The following is a 23,347-nucleotide window of genomic DNA, read 5'->3' as shown; positions in this document are numbered from 1 at the left end:
CTGACCTCAGATCTTCCTTGGAGCCACTCTTGGGCTGTCTCATTCTGGGTAAACTGTGCTGCAAGCTGAATATGCTTTCACATGAGCAGCTGCAGAAAATGACACTTTGGTGACATCAACAGAGGAGCCTTGCACTTCGAGACCTTGAATCTGGAAGATCAATTAGACAAATTAGAGATCAAAACCATTTTAAAGCAGTTGTTCACAATGATCATCATTATAAAGGATGGGAGTACTTTGAGTTACAAATACTGCCACTGTATTCTCCTCCGTCAGTTCAGTATGCTATACATGTTTTCTTCACCTGTACTTTCTAGGGATTTGCTGGCCTATTTTAGTACAATATATTTATTGTTTTTCTTTTTCTACAGTATGTTTTGTGCAAGAGACCCATCAGGATTTATCCCAGCCCCTGTGGAGCGGTATCACCAGATTCTGCTCCCAGCTCTTCGACTTTGCCAGGTGATACTGACCTCCAGCATTGGGAAACACCAGCTGGCTGCGGGACAGGTAACTACATCAGAAATGACTCCTCCATTCTGATCAACAATGCAGGAATGTGCTAAATGCTCAAAAATGCATAAGGTTAACTCTCATGTTCCCAGTTCTCTTTCATTTGTGATGTCCCCATGATATAATAGCTAGCTGGAGCTCATTGTGTAGCCATTGTGAAGCATCCCTGCTATGGGAGTATTCCTGAGGAACACGACTGATACTTCATGGAGAACAATACTGGAAGAAAAACCTATTAGACTTCAAAGCATCGAGTTGCAGTTAATTTTAATAGCGCAGCACAAGACTAAAACAAGCCACCAAAGACAATGTGAAATGCAATAATAAATCTTCATAAAGATGAAACTATCTATTTAAAATGTGTGTTTAAAATACAGGATTTGGGAATGGAGTTCAGTTCCAGCTGTACTCGACCAGTCAGTGATTTGCACTTGCTTCTCTCAAGGAGGAAATATTTCCATAGGGATTCTTCATAATGTTTTGGAGCGTTTAGGAGCAGTCTGGGAGCAGATCCCTAACCCAGATAAAATGATGTATGTTAATCTGGTCCAATAGTAGCTGAGCTAAGACTAAATCTTTAGCTGAAAATGAGTATCAGCCATGGCTCAGTATACTGGGCCTCAGAAGATCATGGGTTTCAAGTCCTACTCCAGAAACCTGAGCACAGAATCTAAGGTGACACTCCAGTGAAATACTGAGGAAGTGTCCTATTGTTGGAATTGCTATCTTTCAGGTGAGACTTTTGCCCTTTCCGGAGGATGTAAAAGATTCCCCACCATTATTTGAAAAAAAGCAGCAAAGTTTTCCCCGGTGTTTCGGCCAATACTTATCTCTCAATCAACATCACTTCAGGTTACTTGGTTATTATCATGTTGCTGTTTGTGGAAGCTTGTTGTGTGCAAATTGACTGCATTTCCCTCGTTACAACAGTGACTACATTTCAAAAGTGCTTCATTGATTGTAAAGTGATGCCCTGAGGTCATCAAAGGTGCTATATAAATGTGAGTCTTTCTTTCTTAATCACCATTATAATTAGATGGGAATTTCTCCACAGGTACTGCAATTCCTAATTGCCCATTCAGACCCCATCCAGGCTATCCTACGCTGCCAGGAGTTAACTGCAGGGTCCCTCCAAGAGTTGGCACTTTTGACAGGCATCATAAGCAAAGCAGCATTACCAGGTAAGAAATGGCAATGCAGGAAACTTTCTTCTCCCAATGCTTTCACCCATGGGGAAGGGTTGTGTGTCTGTTTGTTTTCCCTCCATAGGTGTGTTTTGGCTTTCAGATTCTGTGGACTCTTGTCGCTTTATGTTAGTCCTTTTCCCAGATGGTCTAGCTGATAAAGGCATCACTCAGTGTGGTATTAAGCACCGTGGACCAGAAGTCCCTGGTTTGATTTCTAATCTGTGCTAAATTGATTGGTCTCACCAGGGACAGCTATTGGTTCAAATTGGAACATATAGGTTCAGCAGGCCTTGGCAGAGTGTTTCCTGATCCCAACCCTGTCAGTCAAATGTACACTGTCCTGTAGGTGCCACTCGATAATGAGCTGAGGCTTTAGTGGGTTCTATGTCCTCTCTAGTTGAGTTTCTGGGACCAGTTACAACTCACCTCCTGCCCATTTACTGGGATAGTGAGTAGGAAGTTACAAATAAAAACAGAAGATGTTGGAAAACAATCAGTAGGAAGTTAGTTAGCCTTGGAGAAAAATTAGGTTGAGTTCCTGTCACTGATGGTTATCCAGTGGTCCCTACTAGCAAGTATATGCGTGGACATTGGTTGAAGACAAGATCAACCTTGGCTATGGTGATTCTTTTCCTGGAGTTGCCTTATAGACCAGGTTCAACAGAAATCCTACGGGCATGGCTGTGGAACTGTGACCTACAAGAGCTGGAAACTTCAGAGATGGGAAGAGAAGTGATTCACTGTGGGAGAGGTTTTACCCTTATGAAATTTTCTCTTTTACTGTCCACATTTTTGACTATTTGAAGGCTATCCCAGGTGGGTAAATGATTCTTCGCCACACTTAATTTTTCAGTGAGTCGAGCAGTTTCCCACTGCACATATCCCCAATTGTAAATTACCAGGCTTTTCTGATCAGCGAGATGTTTGACAAGAGCTGAAACTATGTTTGAGTCGCCACACGAACCTACTAAGAAATTCTCACATTCTGTTTGCACAATGTGAAATGCACTTCAACTTCCTGTAGGGACACATTCTATCAGCACAAGTCCAGAGAGTCTAGGCATTATTGGCATCATGTGAGTGAAGGGTAATGGTGAAGCCTAACGAGCCAAAGCCATACAATCTGTCGGCACAAATACAATTGCCCAACCAAAGCATCACACTGATTTTGAGCATTGACTTGCAGGGGTGAATGGCCCTGGCAAGACAAATCCTAACATCACCCCCTACCTAATCTATCTTTTCCAGCTTTCAGTCAGCCATGCTGGCTAGTCAATCATCAATAGTGCCCTGAAGTACTGTGAACGTGCCGGGTTTGGATATTAAATTACTGATTCTACTGCATAGGGTCTCCTTGATTCCCAGCTTCATCTTCAGCGCCATTCACACCCTCAAGCTTGCTCTGCCATTCAATTAGATCAGGGCTAATACCATCTTAATACCATGGGTGCTTAACCCTCAGTAGCTTTTTGAGGAGAGAACATCCTAAATCTCCACTGTGTTGAGAAGTGTTTCCTGGCATCATTCCTAAATGACTTAACTCTAATTTTAAGATTATGCCTATTTGTTCTGGACTCCACTACTCAAGGGAATACAAGCCTAGCCTCTGCAACCTGAATTCAAAATTTAAACCTTTTAACCCCGATATGATTCTGAACGTCCTCTGAAGCCAATATATCTTTCCCGAGATGCGGTGCCTAGAACTGAATGCAGTACCCGAATGTGGTCTAACCAATGCTTTATACAACTGCATCATAGCCTCCCCCTTCTGCAATCCAACCTTATCGAGATAAAGTTCAGTTAGGTTCAGCAGCAGCAGAATTGTATTCAACTCCAATCTGTAACCTCATGGCCTGGCATATCCCCCACTGTACCATTACCACCAAGCCAGGGGATCAACCCTGGTTCGATGAAGATTACAGGAAGGCATGCCAGGAGCAGCACCAGACATTTACCTGGTGAAGCTACAACACAGGGCGACTTGCGTGCCAAACAGCATAAGCAGCAAGCGATAGACAAGCTAAGCAATTCCACAACCAACAGATCAGAAAAAAGGGAAGGCAGTGGCATAGTGGCATTGCCACTGGACCAGTAATCCAGGGACCCAGGGCAATTCTCTGGGGACCCAGGTTCAAATCCCACCAATTAAAAAATAAATAAATAAATCTGGAATTAAAAGTCTAATAATGACCATGAAACCATTGTCGATTGTCATAAAAACCCATCTGGTTCACTAATGTCCTTTAAGGAAGGAAATCCTCCAACTTGTGACTCCAGACCCCCAGCAATGTAGTTGACTCTTAATTGCCCTCTGAAATGGCCTAGAAAGCCACTCAGTTCTTAGGAGCAGTTTTCTGCCACATCCAGTTGTGAAAGAGGAGGCTCCACAAATACCCCATCCTCAGTGCAAAGGCAACCATCTTCAGACAAACGGATGATCCATCTCGACCTCCTCCTGGAGGTCACCAGCAGCACAGATGCCAGACTTCAGCAAATTCACTCCACATAATATCAGGAAACAGCTGAACGCACTGGACACTGCAAAGGCTATGGGGGTTGACAATATTTCAGCAATAGTGCTGAAGTCTTGTGCTCCAAAACTTGCCACGCCCCTAGCCAAGTTGTTCCAGTCCAACCACAACACTGGTATCTACCCTGCTATGTGGAAAATTGCCCAGGTATGTCCTGTACACAAAATCAGGACAAATCCAACCTGGCCAATTACCGCCCCGTCAGTCTACTCTCGATCATCAGCAAAGCGATGGAAGGGGTCATCAACAGTGCTATCAAGTGGCACTTGCTTAGCAATAACCTGCTCACTGAAGTTCAGCTTGGGTTCAGCCAGGGTCACTCAGCTCCTGACCTCATTACAGTCTTGGTTCAAACATGGACAAAAGAGCTGAACTCCCGAGGTGAGGTGAAAGTGACTGTCCTTGACATCGAGGCAGCATTTGACAGTGTGTGGCATCAAGGAACTCCAGCAAAACTGGAGTTGATGGAAATTAGGGGGAAAACTCTCCACTGGTTGGAGTTATGGCTAGCACAAAGGAAGGTGGTTGTGGTTGTTGGAGATCAGTCATCTCAGATCCAGTACATCACTGCATGAGTTCCTCAGGGTAGTGTCCTAGGCCCAACCATCTTCAGCTGCTTCACCAATGACCTTCCTTCTATCATAAGGTCAGTAGTGTGCAGTCATCAACAAGTATCCCCAAAATTCAGCACCATTCACAACTCCTCAGATACAGAAGCAGTCCATGTTCAAATGCAGCAAGACCTGGACAATATCCTGGCTTGGGCTGATAAGTGGTGAGTAACATTCGCGCCACACAAGTGCCAGGCAATTACCATCTCCAACAAGAGAGAACCCAACCATCACCCCTTGACATTCAGTGGTATTACCATCACTGAATCCCCCACTATCAACATCCTGGGGCTTGCTATTGACCAGAAACTGAACTGGACTAGCCATATGAATACTGTGGCTACAAGAGCAGGTCAGAGGTTAGGAATCCTGTGGCAAGCAACTTGCCCTCTGAATCCCCAAAGCCTGACTACCATCAAGGCACAAGGCAGGAGTGTGATGGAATACTCTCCACTTGCCTGGATGAGAGCAGCCAACAACAGCCAAGAAGCTCAACGCCATCCAGGATAAAGTATCCCGCTTGATTGGCACCCCATCACCAAATATCCACTCTCTCCACCACTGACGCGCAGTAGCAGCAGTGTATACCATCTACAAGATGTACTGCAGAATCTCACCAAGGCTCCTTAGCACCTTCCAAACCCAGGGCCACTATCATCTAGAAGGACAAGGGCAGCAGATAGATGGGAACACCACCACCTGTAAGTTTCCCTCCAAGCCATTCACCATCTTGACTTGGCGCTATCGCTGTTCCTTCACTGTTGCTGGGTCAAAATCCTGGAACTCCATCCCTAATAACACTGCAGGTATACTTACACCACATGGACTGTAGCGGTTCAAGAAGGCAGATCACCACCACCTTCTCAAGGGCAGTTAGGGATGGGTAATCAATCCTGGCCTACCAGCGATGCCCACATCCCATGAATGAATATATATTTTTTAAAATTAACCTATTGACACCACTGTCTGAATTTACACATGAAGAATTGGCAAGGTACAGGAAGGTTGTTTCTGTACTTCTTTAACATTGAGGCCTTCATAGGAGTTGAGGAAATTTAATGGGGAAGAGTATTGGCATCAGTACTTGCACTGTTTGGTGATATTGCTGGTTGTAATGTATTTTTTTTTCAGGTGTGGCCAGTGGGATAGAAATGGAAGGCAATGGTGGCACTCTCATGGAACTTCAAGGTCATATTGGACGCTTCCAGGTATTTGAGTTTGTATTTTAAAATATTTACCCCTCTCAATGGAACTTCCTTTTGCCTCTCCCTCTATTTTAGTGCCATGTTGGGTCAAGTACACTTCGAAACACATTGATGACTCTTTGTCTTTTGACTCATTTGGTAGCACTCTGGTTCAGAACCCCCAGAATGATGCCCTGACACAATACTATCTTTTGGACTTGAGGCCCTTCTGCCCACTTTAATGGTGGAGTATATATAAAAGATCCCAGAGCACTGTTTGAAGAATGAAAGCAGTAGAGAATCTCCCCGTGTCCTGCCAAGCATTCTTCCTTTAACTAACATCAACTATAAGTAGATTAATTTGTCATTACATATCTCTGCTGTTTCTGGGATCTTGTTGTGCACAAACAATTGTTTTATTTTCTTATAATCGTCATTGCACTTCAAAGCTCTGTGGCTAATTGTGATTCCCCTACCACTCCTCAGAGATCAGCAAACTGAGCACAAACTAGAATGTAACTTGGGACCTCCTGCTGAAGCTTCAATCCAGTTGAATTGAATTAAGTCCTGTCAAGAGTATGAACACTGGCTGCATGTTCGATGATACTTACCCTATCCAAATACTCTGTGCTTCTCCACATTAGCGCTAGCCTTTTAACTATCCATTTTAAGCAGGGTGCCTTAATGTTAAACAGCATAATTGAGAAAGCTGAAATGAGTCCGAAGTGAACTCATTATCCAGTTTTACAGAAAATCCACTCTGGCTTCTGTCACCTGTTCTGATTTTACCTTTTCAATATTTAACAGATTGAGAACAATATTTTGTACTTCACTTGTGCTAGGTTTAAGGGAGTTTAGTTTGAAAGTATACTTAATTCTTTTGCACTCCTGAAATCAATTTTACAGGAACAATCAAACGATAAATGTTTTAAAAGCATTATCACATATCGTACATGTTCCTATGTTGTCACGTATTGCTGAAAAGGGCATTGCGTTTTCAATGATGATTGAATATAATTTTCAACGTTTGTCTTACTATCTTTTGTGACTGCCAGCGACAGTGCCTGGGCCTGCTCAGCCGATTCAGTGGTTCAGACCGACTTCGTGAGGTCAAAAAACAGCAGGAAGGCACTCAAGTCAGCAGGGTGAGCAAGAAGGATGAGATGGAACTAGCAATGCAACAGGTATGCCTCGAATCGGACCTGGGGAGGGCGTCTCCTGATATCTGCATATTTATAGTTAAAACTGTATGTTTTACATGGTACGTAGAAAAGGAATAATTTGAAATTTAAATAGAATAACTTGAAAAGAATCCAACAGACTAGTCAACTATCTTTTTTGTATTGTACTATCATGTGTTTAAAATAAAATTAGAATTATTCTCTCATCATCAAATTGCTTGTGCCTCAATAATAATGATTGAAGAATTCTACCCAGACCAGAAACATTGCTGCATATTTATTCTGAAGAGCTTGTTTATGTGGAAATAGATGGTGCACAGCCACTAGTGGTGTTCCCACCTGCAATCTGACTTTAATTTGGGTCAAGTTAGTTTGACATGTTGTTAAATGTAAACTTACAGTCTCACAGGAAATAGAACAAATATTTTTTAATGCTGGTAATTGCCTGGAACCAACCCGCCAATTACACGGCCTTAGAGGCTTGTGTTCAAATTTTACCTATTTGAGTGGTACAAACAATTTTATGGAATCAGAGTTCAGAAGAAGGCCATTCAGCTTTTTCATGCATTTGCTGCACTTTGAAAGATCTATCCACTTAGTCCCTCTTCCTCTGCCATTTCTGGATAACCATGCAAGTCTTGTATTTGATTAATATGAAAGAACAGTTTGTTTTTTAAAGAAACCTGGCTGTATGTCAGATAATGGCAAGACTATCTGGATGCTAGGGTTTCATGGTTTCAGTTGTCACGTAATGTTTCCTCAGAGACTTGGCTCAAAATTTGTGATGGAATATTTAGCACTTGTTGTCTTGAACCTGTTTATGCACAAGTCAAGCATTCTTTTGCTTGTTTCTGCATCTCTGTAATTATCCTAATTGTAAACAAATTTGATGCTAATTTTAGCCTGATTTTTTTTTTCTCTGCCTGTCAAAATGGATATAATATGGAGGGTGGGCCACTTACCAAGGTAATGGTAATAGTATAATAAAAGCAAAATACTGAAGATGCTGGAAATCTGAAACAAAAACAGAAAATGCTGGAAAAACTCAGCAGGTCTGACAGCATCTGTGGAGAGAGAAACAGAGTTGACGTTTCGAGTCTGTATGACTCTTCTTCAGAATAATAGTAATTTGGAATGCTAAATAATTTTCACCATGCACAAGAGGTAAGTTCCAGGTCGGTGCAAGTTTACTTAATTGAAATTGCATTTTTACGGTTTACAGGAGTTGCATGTTGAGAGAGAACTCAAGCTACAATGGGAACTATGGTTGGCAAATGACAAGAGCTTGTATTTTCTGATTACTCAGCTGAGGATGAAATTTTGATGATATGAACTGTAGTTCTTGTTTATGTCTTTTCAGATTTGTGCCAATGTGGTGCAATATTGTCAAACGTTGCTGATACAGAGCAGCACTGGGTCCCAGTATACAATCTGTCTCTTTACTCCTAGCCTTGCTGAAGGCACATCTCGAGAAGGAAGTAGGCAAGGTAAGCCTAATGCCAGCTTCACTCCTCACCACAAGCATGTTTTGCCATATGTTCATCTTCACTTCTATAGATTCTAAATAATATCTTCTCCATGTTAAACTTTCACAGAAATGTAGCAACCCACCTGTTATGGCGGTAGCTGCTGTGTGGCAAGACACAGTTGGTATTGATTAGAATTTCTGAAGCCATCATTTTCTAAACACTTATTTTCTCTGCAATCCTTTGTAGGTTAATGAGGTTTGGTATTTTCTGGTTAGATATGGATTAGAATTTTTATTAATGAGGATTTGAGGCCAAAGGATTTATTCACCATTGTTGAAGTACATGAACTGTAACAAGTGGGCAGTGTTGCACATATAAGCTCTTAATAAGACCACTAATAAAAAGAGAAAAACAAAACATGCTGGAAATATATAAAAGGTAATCTCGATCTGAAACATTAACTTTGCCTGTCTCCACAGATGCTGCCTGACCTGCTGAGTATTTGCAGCACCTTCAGTTTGTATTTCAGATTTCCAGCTTCTGTAATATTTTGCCTTTGTACTAATAAAAAGAATTGCACTGCATTGGAAAAAATTGCAACATTGCAAGTAAATGTTCTCATCAGGTATACCAATGTTTCTGCCTTTAGCAAGGGTATCAGACAGGCCATTACAGTCTCCTGCCTCAGGATCCTGATTGCCCACATGGCCAGACTTTTCAGGGAGTCTCTATCTTTTCTGTTGTCCTATACTTTCAGAAGCGAAAGTGACTGAAACGGCTCCACACATGTCCCCAAGAAAGATACCTCAGGAATACAGCTTGCAACCACCCATCTCTCACCCTGGATATGCCCAGCATTGACAGCTGATAACCAGGGACAGCTTGGGTGGAGAGGAGGGGGCAGTGGGCTGTGGGGATGTTCTGGGACCAGAATAAAACTTGATGTTTTCCACCTTGAGCTCCACTGAAGGGAATGCTTTTTCTCCCCACTTGCAGATGCTCAGTTACCAATGGTTCCTTACTGGAGGCTGCCCAGCCTTGGGGTCATCCTGTTCCTGCTGAAGCAAAGTGCAAATGATTTCTTCAGCAGTTATGAGAGCCACCGGCAAAGTGTGACCAAGTACCAGAATCTGCAACATCTACCCCCGGATGAAATAAAGGAGGTTGGTGTGTTGCAATATGCTGTCTAATTTTAAAAAAAATACTTTTTGTGAGAGTGGGTGATTTTATTTAAGTGCGTGACCCCTTCAGTTTTTTCATGTTACTCCGCGCCTGCGGTAACTTAAAGGGGCTGACTTGTATACGACTGCATGGGTACTTCCAGGTCGCTGCTTGGCTTTGAGGGAATCTTAGTGTGTGGTTTTTTTAATTTCAGACACCTAGAGCCTTTGCTCACAGATTGTAAGCAGCACAAGATAGTTTTGATCATTTTAAACATTTTCTCCCTTACCTCTATTCTGAAGGTTTAATTCCTCCTGAGGTACTTTTCCTGAATACTGTCCTTCTCCCACCACCTCACTTGAGTGCCCATTCGCCATGTATGAGCAAAGGATAGTGAGTCTTATCAAGGCCATTGAATCATGGTGTCGATCACCTGATATTGATGTCCAATTCTCAGCAGCAAGCCACCAGTTAGCAACCAGAAGCAGGAAGTGTAGGTGAATTTCCCTTTTCCTAATCTAGGTATAAGGACATTTTTCCATTAGCATTGCTATCTATGCTGATACCAGCTATCTCTGTACTTGGATAGGGGCAGGGAGTTGGGGAGATTGCAGGTCTAAAACTGATGTAGTCATTACTGGGAGATTGTCAGCTGTGGCTGCATTTTCCATCCACTTAGTGTCGCAGGTTTAATAAAGTGACATACTGCTCTGAAGTTCCCAGTTCATGATGCAATTTGTTTCCACCAGTTTTGGGCCACAAATAACAGAAAAAACAAGGTAAATTAGTAAAACCAGTTTTATTTCTGTGCAGTAGTAGGACACTGATCTGAACCCCATCTGTCTTTCACCGCAGTACATGCATTCAAACACAGTCCGATTGTGGGTAGACCAAGATTTCTGCAGCTGGGTCTCTGATTTTGGTTCTGGACTTTCTGGATCAATTTTGTCAGATGTTGAGGCTTTCACATTGAGGATGGTCCAGCTTGAAAAAGCATTCTATTGTGAGACACTCAATGCCTCACCTTGTTCCCTCTGGTTGTGGTAACCTATATGCCTGGATCAATTTTATTAATTGACTCCATTATCCTCAATTGAATCACCCCGTAGTCTCTTCCAGAGAAATCCAGCTTAACTTCTTTAACTCTTTTTACTCATAAATTTGATACCCAGAATGATCTTTTTTGCCTCCTTGTATCCCCTGAAGGGCAGGGGAATGCCTTTGCTATGATTTGGTGGCCAGAGGATTCGGATGGGGTCTGACGACCGGATGCAGCAATAAATGATGAAACAGTCCAGCTGATTATCTCACTGTCTTGTCTCCCACAGCTGTGCCAAGCATTAGTATCAGTTGGTGTAGACAAGATTTCAGCTGCTCAGCGGCAAGTTCTGGCCAGACGTCGGCTTGTGCAGCAGATCAATCACAGAGCAGAGCTGCTGTCCCTCTACTGCTGTATCCTTCACTGTCTTTTCTTTTCCAGCTCAACATGGAAGGTAAAAAACTTGTATTCCCATCACATTCAAAATGTTTTCCCAGCTTTCTTCCAAATTTCCCAATGTTTTAATGAAGGAACTGCCTGAAACTCTGTGGAAGATTTACTGTATTTAAAATATTGTACTGTTTAAAATATTTGCATTAAGAAACTGAGGTATGGATCTGAGCCCATCATGCAGATCACTGAAAATAAGCAAACAGACACAAACAGGATTGTATGAGAAAGCAATTGTGTGTTTCTGTCTGTTCTACACTAGAAGCAGTGAGTTGTCCAAAGGCACTGCACCTGTGGGTGGCCAATTGATCGTATTGAGGCACCATCTAACATTGTGACAGCCCCAAACGGCAGCAGTAAATTCCAGTTTACTGTGACTGAGGAACCTGCTTAGCAAACATATCCAAAAACAAATCAAAACTGTGATGAGCCACAGCAAGCACTTTAGACTTTTGCCTGTGGTTTGGTGAATAAGCTGTAAATAGCCACAGTAATGAGTAGACTGAGCCAATGAGCAGCAAAAGTATTAAGCAGACCAGACAGAAGCCCTGCAAATTCGCTACTAATCCCCATCACCTTGTTTAGCAAAAATTTGGCCAAATGTCCAATTAGCACTCAGGGCAAACCCTCTGAACCCCTACTGCAGACAGCGAGGCCCTGTAGCCCACCAGCCCAGTGAGGAAAGTTCTAGCATTTCATCCTGTCCCCGCTGAAGACAAAAGCAATTTCTTGCCCCACTACTGCCAAAACAAAGCCCAGCTAGTGACACACACGGCCCCCACAGACCCCCACTCAGCACAAACTCTGCCCCCCACCCACCCCGTTCTTACACTAAGAACAGATTGCAACTTCCCCAATAAGCTGAGCACAGACTCATCCTGCATCTGATGAGAAGTAAATTCCACATCCCTCTCTCATTCCCTTCCTCTCTCCAAACACTTGAATCCAAAACATTGTGTTCTCAACTTGCATTAATTATCAAGCCAGATGTCCTTCCCCAGTTATGCCACTGACGTTTTCCTACATATTGTTGGATGTGGATGAATACATCTCAGTATTAAATAAAAAGACCAGATGTGTCTGTCCTGCTGAGCGTTTCCAGCATTTTCTGTTCCGATTTCAGATTTTCAGCATCCACAGTGTTTTACAAATAGCATTTAGTGTTTGGAGGGGGTGAATAGACAGCGTCTCCTGTTTGGAGGAGGTGGGGGGGTAGACACTCCTCCTGTTTAGAGGGCCGGGGGATAGACACGAATCCTGTTTGGGGGGTGGGCGTAGACATGAATCCTGTTTTAGAGGGGGGTTGTGGGGGGCAGACGGCATCTCCTGTTTGGAGGGGGCAGGGTAGATGGCGTCTCCTGTTTGGAGGGGGGTGGGGGTAGACAGCGTCTCCTGTTTGGCGGGGGTGGGATAGACTGCATCTCTTTTTCAGAGGGGGGTGAGGCAGATGGCATCTCCTGTTTGGAGGGGGTGGGGCAGACGGCAACTGCTGTTTGGGGTGGGGCAGACAGCGTATCCTGTTTGGAGTAGGGTGGGGCAGAAGGCGTCTCCTGTTTGGAGTGGGGTGGGGCAGATGGCGTCTCCTGTTTGGAGTGGGGTGGGGCAGACGGCGTCTCCTGTTTGGAGTAGGGTGGGGCAGAAGGCGTCTCCTGTTTGGAGTGGGGTGGGGCAGATGGCGTCTCCTGTTTGGAGGGGGTGGGGCAGACGGCGTCTCCTGTTTGGAGGGGGTGGGGCAGACGGCGTCTCCTGTTTGGAGTGGGGTGGGGCAGACGGCGTTTCCTTTTTGGAGGGGGTGAGGTAGACGGCGTCTCCTGTTTGGAGTGGGGTGGGGCAGACAGTGTCTTCTGTTTGGAGTGGGGTGGGGTGGGACAGACGGCGTCTCCTGTTTGAAGTGGGGTGGGGCAGACGGCGTTTCCTGATTGGAGGGGGTGGGGCAGACGGCGTCTCCTGTTTGGAGTGGGGTGGGGCAGACAGCGTCTTCTGTTTGGAGTGGGGTGGGGCAGACGACGTTTCCTGTTTGGAGGGGGTGGGGCAGACGGCGTCTCCTGTTTGGAGTGGGGTGAGGTAGACGGCGTCTTCTGTTTGGAGTGGGGTGGGGCAGACGGCGTCTCCTATTTGGAGTGGGGTGGGGCAGACGGCGTCTCCTGTTTGGGGTGGGGCAGACGGCGTCTCCTGTTTGAAGTGGGGTGGGGCAGACGGCGTCTCCTGATTGGAGGGGGTGGGGCAGACGGCGTCTCCTGTTTGGAGTGGGGTGGGGCAGACGGCGTTTCCTGTTTGGAGGGGGTGGGGCAGACGGCGTCTCCTGTTTGGAGTGGGGTGAGGTAGACGGCGTCTTCTGTTTGGAGTGGGGTGGGGCAGACGGCGTCTCCTGTTTGGAGTGGGGTGGGGCAGACGGCGTCTCCTGTTTGGAGTGGGGTGGGGCAGACGGCGTCTCCTGTTTGGAGTGGGGTGGGGCAGACGGCGTCTCCTGTTTGGAGTAGGGTGGGGCAGACGGCGTCTCCTGTTTGGAGTGGGGTGGGGCAGACGGCGTCTCCTGTTTGGAGTGGGGTGAAGTAGACGGCGTCTCCTGTTTGGAGTGGGGTGGGGCAGACGGCGTCTCCTGTTTGGAGTAGGGTGGGGCAGACGGCGTCTCCTGTTTGGAGTAGGGTGGGGCAGACGGCGTCTCCTGTTTGGAGTGGGGTGGGGCAGAAGACGTCTCCTGTTTGGAGTGGGGTGGGGCAGACGGCGTCTCCTGATTGGAGGGGGTGGGGCAGACGGCGTCTCCTGTTTGGAGTGGGGTGGGGCAGACGGCGTCTCCTGTTTGGTGTAGGGTGGGGCAGACGGCGTCTCCTGTTTGGAGTGGGGTGGGGCAGACGGCGTCTCCTGTTTGGAGTGGGGTGGGGCAGACGGCGTCTCCTGTTTGGAGTGGAGTGGGGCAGACGGCGTTTCCTGTTTGGAGTGGGGTGGGGCAGACGGCGTCTCCTGTTTGGAGTGGAGTGGGGCAGACGGCGTCTCCTGTTTGGAGTGGGGTGGGGCAGACGGCGTCTCCTGTTTGGAGTGGGGTGGGGCAGACGGCGTTTCCTGTTTGGAGTGGGGTGGGGCAGACGGCGTCTCCTGTTTGGAGTGGGGTGGGGTTGACGGCGTCTCCTGTTTGGAGTGGGGTGGGGCAGACGGCGTCTCCTGTTTGAAGTGGGGTGGGGCAGACGGCGTCTCCTGTTTGGAGTGGGGTGGGGCAGACGGCGTCTCCTGTTTGGAGTGGGGTGGGGCAGACGGCGTTTCCTGTTTGGACTGGGGTGGGGTGGGACAGACGACGTTTCCTGTTTAGAGGGGGTGGGGTAGACGGCATCTCCTGTTTGGAGTGGGGTGGGGCAGACGGCGTCTCCTGTTTGGAGTGGGGTGAGGTTGACGGCGTCTCCTGTTTTGTTCCTTGACCTATTGTATCTTTGCAGTCATTGTGGAAAACTGTCTCTTTATCCTGTGGCGACATCTGGAGTATTACTTCCTGTACTTTACCCCCTCAGACGCCCATGTTTCCCTGGATATCCTGAGTGGATCCTACAGGGGCAGGCGTTTCCAAGGTAAGTACCAGATTTGGCCCTGAACGGAGCATTTATATGATTGCTATTGAGATACTCTTCTTAACGGAGATCCTGAAGTCCAGTTGTTTGATGCACTGAGTGTTAACATGTAGGACTCTATCACTTATAGTTTCGCAATGCATTCTATATTATTGCAACATTTTTATCCTCCTTTTGCTGACCATGGTTCAATACCCAGTGGGCCAGGCACAGTGTGGAAAGGGAAGATTTACATGAAGCTCGTGGCACACTCCCAATAGATGGTGTTAGCCTAAAGAAACCAGAGGTTAGCAGATTCAATTCCTGGTCTGAGCTGGCTGGGTTGTAATTACTTTCAGACTAATGAGCTGAGGTGGTGGCTGTAACTGTATTGCTTGCTTGGCCATTTCGGAAGGCAGTATAGTTGGGGCTGGAGTTGTCACAGAGACTACGAAAAGCAGAAGTGAAGAGGATAAGCTTCTAGGCCCAATGACCATGTTGGGTCCAGTGTTGTGTAGCTAATTTCCGGGCCTGTTGATAAATGATGCTGAATGCTGATCTGATTTATATATTTTATTAAACCCAGATTCCTATAGTTTTGATTCAAATCCTGACTCCAGGCGTTTCATTCTAACTCAAGTACACCAGCATGACATTGAGCAGGTAGGTTTTAACCTTGGTTGCAATGCATGTTATCAAGCAGTGCTGTTCTTTTGGTTGCTTTGTATTTGCCCGAAATGTTTATGCTGCTGTCTAACAAATAAATGAAGGGTCTGAAGAATGATATGAATGGTGTGTCCGAAACAGGGTGTGTCTGTTGGGAATTTGGTGCAGGGGGGAAGGCGATGTTTCTTTTCTTTTTGCCTCAAATACATGTAGTGGCGGTGTCACAGGTAAACATTTATTTTAATCTACATGTAAGATCATGTAACTAGATAAAAGGCAAAAAACTACAAGCCAATTGCGTATGTAAACTTAAAAAAATAAATAAAAGAAAGTTCAATTGGGATGGCAGTGCAGGCGGTGTGCCACAACTTTTATTTTTCTTCATTCGTTCATGGGATGTCAGCAACACTGACAAAGCCAACATTTATTTCCCATCCCCGATTGCCTTTGAGAAGGTGGTGGTGAGCTGCCTTCTTGAACTGCTGCAGTCCATGTGGTATAGGTACACCCACAGCACTGTTAGCGAGGGAGTTCCAGGATTTTGACCCAGCGACAGCGAAGGAACGGCGATATATTTCCAAATCAGGATGGTGAGTGGCTTGGAGGGGAGCTTCCAGGTGGTGGTGTTCCCATGTGTCGTCTGCTCTAGGTGGTAGAGATCAGGGGTTTGGAAGGTGCTGCCGAAGGAGCTTTGGTGGGTTCCTGTAGTGCATCTTGTAGATGGTACACACTGCTGCCTCTGTGTGGTGGAGGGAGTGAATGTTTAAGGTGTTGGATGGGGTGCCAATCAAGTGGGCTGCTTTGTCTTGGATGATGTTGAGCTTCTTGAGTATTGGGCTGTGCTCATCCAGGCAAGTGGGGAGTATTCCACACACTCCTGACTTGGCGAGGATAGAAAGACCAAAGTAGGACCAAGGTGGGGAATTAAAAAGAGAGTAACACAGGTAAACATGGTCCCTTAGAAGCAGAGACAGGAGAAATTATACCCACCCAGGAGAAATTATGCCAGAGGGTAAGGAAATTACAGACATTAAAAAGGCGAGAAGTGTGGCATAGTGGTAACATTACTGGACTAGTAATGCAGTGCCCAGGTTAAGGCTCTGGGGGGACATGGGTTCAAATCCCACCACAGCAGCTGGTGGGATTTAAATTTAATTACTGATTTATCAATTCCATATTTAGTAATCATAGATTTTCATTCAGGGGCAATTAGGGATGGGCCATAATGCCCACATCCCAGGAAAGAATAAAGAAAAATATTATCGTCTGCTTTCACAGCAAAATGCACAAAAAACAGAAATAATAAGAAGCCAAGGATTTAATGAGAGTGAGGAACGTAAAGTAAGTAATATTAGTAAGGGAAAAGTACTGGAGGAATTAAAAGGACTAAAATCCCTGGACCTGATGGCCTAAATCCTAGGGTTCTAAAAGGGGTAGCTGCAGAAATTGCCGATGCACCTAGTTGTGATCTTCCAAAATTCCCTAGACTCTGAAACTGCCACAGTGGTACTTTTGAAAGATTGTGTTTTAGAATCCATTTTTGATGTAACTAGCAAGTTAGATAACGAGCAATGGTGGATGTAGTATATTTGGATTTTTGAAAGGCATTTAAGGTGCCACACGAAATTTGAGACCACACCTGGAGAATTGTGTGCAGTTTTGTTCCCCTTACCTAAGAGAGGATATACTGGCCACGGAGGGAGTGTAACGAAGGTTCACCAGACTAATCCCTGGAGTGGTGGAATTGTCCTGTGAGAGATTGAGGTGACTGGGTCTGTATTCTCTAGAATTTAGAAGAACGAGAGATGATCTCATTCAAGTGTATAAAATTCTTACAGGACTCGACAGGGTAAATGCAGGAAGGATGTTTCCCCTGGGTAGTGCATCTATAGCCAGTCTCAGAATAAGGAATAGGCCATTTAGGATTGAGATGAGGAGAAATGTCTTCACCCGATGGTGAATTCTCTACCCCAGAGGGCTGTGGAGGCTCAGTCATTGAATATGTTTAAGATGGAGATTGATAGATTTCTAGATACCAATAACATCAAGGGATGCATGGCTAGTGCAGGAAGAGGGAATTGAGATAGAAGATCAGCCATAATCTAGTTAAATGGCAGAGCAGGCTTGAGGGGCCGACACCTGCTCCTATGTTTCTATGAAAATTGTCACTCAAGTTGAGGGCTTATGGAGTTGGGGTAATATATTAGCATGGATGGAGGGTTGGTTAAAGGACAAAATACTGATTAGGAACAAACAAGCCATTTTAAGGTGACAGGCTATTACTAGTGGGGTGCAGCAAGGATCAGTGCTGGAGCCTCAGCTATTTACATTACGTATCAGTGACTGAGATGAAAAGATCAAATGTATTCAAATTTGCTGATAGAAAATTGAACATTAAGTTGTGAGGTGGGCACAGAGTCTGCAATTGGGTATAGACAGGTTAAGTGAGTGGGCAAGAAGGTGCCAATTGGAGTGCAATATGAGGAAATGTGAGTTTATTTGCTTTGTTAGGAAGGATAGGTAAGCAGAATTTTTTTAAATGGTGAGAAATGTTAAATGTTAGTGTTCAGAGGGATTTGCCTGATTTTGTTCATTATTCCCAAAGTTAACATGAAAGCACAGCATGTAATACAGAATGCAAAAGGTATGTTGGCCTTCATCGCAAGGGGGTTGGAATACAAGTAGAAGGAAGCCTTGCTGCAATTGGACAGGGCTTTAGTACTGCTTATGGTTTTGATCCACATATCTAAGGAAGGATATATTTAGAAGGGGTGCAACAAAGTTTCACCAGATTGGTTCGTGGGATGTGAGGTTTATCCTTGGAGGAGAGATTGAGTAGAATGGGCCAGTACTTTGGAGTTTAGAAAAATGAGAGACCATCTCATTGAAAAACGTAAGATTCTGAGAGACCTCAACACGATAGACACTCAGAGGCTGCTTCTCCTGGCTGGAAAGTTTCGAACTTAGGGGCATCGTCTCAGGATAAAGAATTGGCCATTTAGAACTGAGATGTAACATTTCTTCACTCAGAGGGTTGTGAATCTTTGAAATTCTCTACCCCAGAGGGCTGTGGAAGCTCACTTGTTGAGTATATTCAAAACTGAGAGCAATAGTCTTTTTGGGATTTAAGGAAATAAAAAATGTAATGATCAAGTGAGAAAATGGAGTTGAAGTTGAAGATCAGCCATAATTGTGTTGAATGGTGAAGCAGGCTTGAGGGGTGTATGTGGACTATTCCTGTTCCTATTTCTTATGCTCTTATGTTCTTATATAAATTAAATCTAATTTTGTACACCATTGGATATATTGAACTAATAAATGCAAGGTCGAAAGGGAGCTTTGTTTCAACACTGGTAATCTTTTAAAGGTATCTTTCTTGGCTGTGATCCTCATTGGCACTCAATTTGGGTTCCACCTGGGCCACTCAGCTCCTGACCTCATTACAGCCTTGGTTCAAACATGGACTAAAGAGCTGAACTTCAGAGGTGAGGCAAGAGTGTCTGCCCTTGACATCGAGGCTGCATTTGACTGAGTGTGGCATCGTGGAGCCCTAGCAAAACCAGAGTCAATGGGAATCAGGTGGGAAACCTCTCCACTGGTTGGAGTCATACCCAGCACAAAGGAAGATGGTTGTTGTTTTAGGAGGTCAATCATCTCAGTTCGAGGACATCACTGCAGGAGCTCCTCAGGGTAGTGTGCTCGGCCCAACCATCTTCAACTGCTTCATCAATGACCTTCCTTCCATTATAAGGTCAGAAGTGGGGATGTTCGTTGATGAGTGTACAATGTTCAGCACCATTTGCGACTCTTCATACTGAAGCAGTCCATGTCCAAATACAGCAAGACCTGAACAAAATCCAGGCTTGGGCTGACAAATGGCAAGTAACATTGGTGCCACACAAGTGTTAGGCAATGACCATCTCCAACAAGAGAGAATCCAACCATCACCCTCGGCATACAATGGCATTACCATCACTGAATCCCCCACTATCAACATCTTGGGGGTTACCATTGACCAGAAACTGAACTGGGCTAGCCATATAAATACTGTGGCTGCAAGAGCAGGTCAGAGGCTGGGAATCCTGTGGTGAGTAACTCACCTCCTGATTCCCCAAAGCCTGTCCACCATCTACAAGGCACAAGTCAGGAGTGTGATGGAATACTCTTCACTTGCCTGGATGAATGTAATTCCAACAACACTTGAGAAGCTTGACATCATCCAGGACAAAGCAGCCCACTTGATTGGCACCACATCCACAAACATTCACTCTCTCCACCATCAACGCACAGTGGCATCATTGTGTACCATCTACAAGATGCACTACAGGAACTCACCAAGCCTCTTTAAACAGCACCTTTCAAACCCACAACTGCTTATATCTTGAAGGACAAGGGCAGCAGATACATGGGAATACCACCACCTGCAAGTTCCTCTCCAATCTACAGTCACTGCTGCCAAAGCTGCTCTCTCAGGCAGATAGGGCTGCTCGCACTGGGAGCTGCGGGGCGTAGGCAGGGCTGCTCGCACTGGGCGCTGCGGGGCGTAGGCAGGGCTGCTTGCACTGGGTGCTGCGGGGCGTAGGCAGGGCTGCTTGCACTGGGTGCTGCGGGGCGTAGGCAGGGCTGCTCGCACTGGGTGCTGCGGGGCGTAGGCAGGGCTGCTCGCACTGGGCGCTGCGGGGCGTAGGCAGGGCTGCTTGCACTGGGCGCTGCGGGGCGTAGGCAGGGCTGCTCGCACTGAGTGCTGCGGGGCGTAGGCAGGGCTGCTCGCACTGGGTGCTGCGGGGCGTAGGCAGGGCTGCTCGCACTGGGTGCTGCGGGGCACCCATCTTGACATGGAAATATATCTCCATTCCTTCACTGTCACTGGGTCAATATCCTGGAACTTTCGGCACTGTGGGTGCACCTACACCACATTTTTTTTTATTTTTTCATGGGATGCTAGCATCGCTGGCTAGGCCAGCATTTATTGACCATCCCTAATTGCCCTTGAAGGCATTTTTAAGAGTCAACCACATTGCTGTGGGTCTGGAGTCACATGTAGGCCAGACCAGGTAAGGACATTAGTGAACCAGATGGGTTTTTATGACAATCAGCAATGGCTTCATGGTCATCATTAGTCTTTTAGTTCCTGATTTGTATTGAATTCAAATTTCACTGACTGCAGCAGTTCAAGAACAGTTCAAGAAGGTAGCTCACCACCACCTCATGGGCAATTAGGGATGGGCAGTAAATTCTGGCCTAGCCAGTGACTCCTACATCCCATGAATGAATATAAAAAGGAAATCCTGCCCAACAGGTGAACAAAGTAGCACCACATTATCTATGGCCATTTGAACAAATTGCACGAGGGCAGCATGGGGTTCAATCTTGGCAAAATCTCCACGATAAATGGAGGAGGGTAGAGGTCATTAAAGAAAAGCGATTGCAAGAAAATATGATTTTGAAAGGAGCCATATTGCATGAGCTCAGACTCGCAGCCTTGCCACGGCCCCGGTAACGGGATCGCGACCTTCCCGCGGCCCCGGTAACGGGATCGCGGCTTTTCCAAAGTCTCTCTTGAAGTGTGCAGATGCCTGTTGAGAAGTGTTTGGTGTTTCGCCGTTCACCCACAACTTCCAACACCCATTGTCCATTTGGGTGGGAGGTTACCCAGGCAGCTGACACCTATGAAGGAAAGTTTTGTCTAACGGGGATTAGAGAATAAAACTTGGTTGAAAGAATAGTGTCCGGCACTCTGTCATGTCTAGTATTTAATGTTGGAGGCATCAGAATTTAATACATCGCCTTTGTCTTAGTGATAAAGATGTGTAAGAATATGGGACTTAGGAGCAGGAGTAGGCCATTCAGCCTTCAGTAAGATCATGGTTGATCTGGTTGTGGCCCTAACTCCATCTCCTGTCTGCCCACCGTAACCTCTAACTTCTATCAAAAATCTAACTCTGCCTTGAATAAATTCAGTGACCCAGCCACCACTGCTTTCTGGGGAAGTGAATTCCACAGACTAATGACCTTCAAGAGAAAAAAATTGTCCTCATCTCTGTCGAAAAGGGAGACCTCTTACTCTTAAACCATGTCCCCTAGCTCTAGTCTGTCCCATCAGTGGCAACGTCCCAGTGTCTACCCTGTCAAGTGCCCTCAGGGTCTTGTGTTCCAATAAGATCACCCGTCACTCTTCTAAACTCCAGTGGGTATAGGCCTAACTGTTCAACCAAACTTCATAAGATAAACCCTTCATCCCAGGAATGAGTCGAGTGAACCTTCTCTGAACTGCTTCTAATGTAATTATATCTTTTTTTTTCAAATAAGGAGACAAAACTGCGCACAGTATTCCAGATGTGGTCTCACCAAGGCCCTACTTTTATATTCCATTCCCCTCGCAATGAAGGCCAATATTTCATTTGCCTTCCTAATCTGCTGTTCCTGCATACTAACTTTTTGTGATTCATGTACTGGCACAGCTAGATCCTCCTGACCACCAAGTTTTGCAGTCTCTCGCCATTTAAATAATATACTGTTTTTCTATTCTTCCTGTCAGAAGTGAATAAGTTTACATTTTTTCCACATTATACTCCATCTGCCAAATTTTTGCACGCCCACTCAACCTGTCTATATCCCTTTCACTTCTCACTTCTTGACAACTTATCTATCTTTGTGTCATCAGCAAATTTAGCTGCCATACATTCAGCCCCTTTGTCCAAATCATTGATACAATTGGAAATAGTTGAGGTCGCAGCACTGATCCCTGTGGCACTCCACTATTTGCAGCTTGCCAACCTGAATAGACCCATTTATCCTTACTCTCTGCTTCTTATTCGCTAATCAATCCTTTATCCATGCTAATATGTTACCTTATATGTGGGGAGATGTTAGAAAGTCTGCTGTGAATCAGGCATGGTTTAATGCTACATTTAACAACCATGTGTTCTGGATTTATCCTTCAGCTTCAGATTGACGCAACAGCAAGCTTTGGGGAGTCCCTACAGAAGAAGCTGCTGGACATTGAGAGCGTTTACTGCAAAGTGCGGTCACGACACTTGTTTATTCAGGCTCTAGTTCGACGGATCCGTGGCCTTGTGAGGATGAAGAGGACCTGATGGTCTTCTGTTCAAGCACACAACTGTACACATCCACCAGCTGTTTCCTCCTCTTTCCCCCTCTCTTCTTGAAGTTGTGAGTTTCTGTAAGGCTCACAAAACTAGTTTAATATTTTTTACTAAGGATTGAACTGTAATTACAATTAAATGTTATTTTTCACAAAGAATAAACATCAGTTTTCCGAACTGGATGTTGTTTTTCTGAGATTCTGTGACAGACAAACAAGATCCTGCATTGATCCAGATGAAAAGGCCATTTGATCTTGTCCTTCTAACATGCTTTCCCTACTACCTTCCCATTATAACAACTGAAAGTAACAGCTTATCATGACCTTGAATGTTACCATAGGTAACATTCACCATTTTGAAAATAAACCGAAATTCTCTGTTTTTTAAATTTTCTCCCTTTCCCCTATTAAGCATAGTGTCATTTATTTCTCCCTGGCTTAGTCAGTAGGAGCCTTGCCTCAGAAGGTTGAATACCATTCAGAGATGAGCACACACTTCATTGTACAGTCTGCAATGTCGGAGGTGCCACCTTTCAGATGAGATGTTAAACCGAGGTTTCTGTCCTCCATGGGTGAATGTAAAAGATCTTGTGGCATAAAGAGCTTCTCTCCCCTGTGTCCTAGCCAAGATGCCATCAGACTTCTAGAGAGTACAGAGTAAGCCATCTTACTACCAATGAAACAGAGTTAACATTTCAGGTTGATGGCCTTTCA

The 23,347-nt window shown here is 45.3% G+C and overlaps 1 protein-coding gene across 1 annotated transcript in view; it reads left to right on the top strand.

Moving 5' to 3' along the window:
- Positions 1 to 22,811, top strand: part of nup205 (nucleoporin 205) — a 106,718-nt gene extending 83,907 nt beyond the window's left edge. Inside the window, exons 34-43 of the mRNA XM_078568534.1 lie at positions 372 to 510; positions 1,568 to 1,694; positions 5,974 to 6,050; positions 7,082 to 7,210; positions 8,568 to 8,694; positions 9,673 to 9,839; positions 11,166 to 11,289; positions 14,755 to 14,883; positions 15,449 to 15,525; positions 22,473 to 22,811. Of these exons, the coding sequence (XP_078424660.1) occupies positions 372 to 510; positions 1,568 to 1,694; positions 5,974 to 6,050; positions 7,082 to 7,210; positions 8,568 to 8,694; positions 9,673 to 9,839; positions 11,166 to 11,289; positions 14,755 to 14,883; positions 15,449 to 15,525; positions 22,473 to 22,625 (1,249 nt within the window). The 3' untranslated portion in view covers positions 22,626 to 22,811. The remainder of the gene's footprint in view (positions 1 to 371; positions 511 to 1,567; positions 1,695 to 5,973; positions 6,051 to 7,081; positions 7,211 to 8,567; positions 8,695 to 9,672; positions 9,840 to 11,165; positions 11,290 to 14,754; positions 14,884 to 15,448; positions 15,526 to 22,472) is intronic.
- The last annotated feature ends 536 nt before the right edge of the window (positions 22,812 to 23,347 follow it).

This window comes from Cetorhinus maximus, chromosome 22, assembly GCF_964194155.1.
Source record: "Cetorhinus maximus chromosome 22, sCetMax3.hap1.1, whole genome shotgun sequence".
Classification (NCBI taxonomy): domain Eukaryota; kingdom Metazoa; phylum Chordata; class Chondrichthyes; order Lamniformes; family Cetorhinidae; genus Cetorhinus; species Cetorhinus maximus.
The sequence above is the reverse complement of the archived record's forward strand: the minus strand, read 5'-3'. Positions and strand labels throughout refer to the sequence as shown.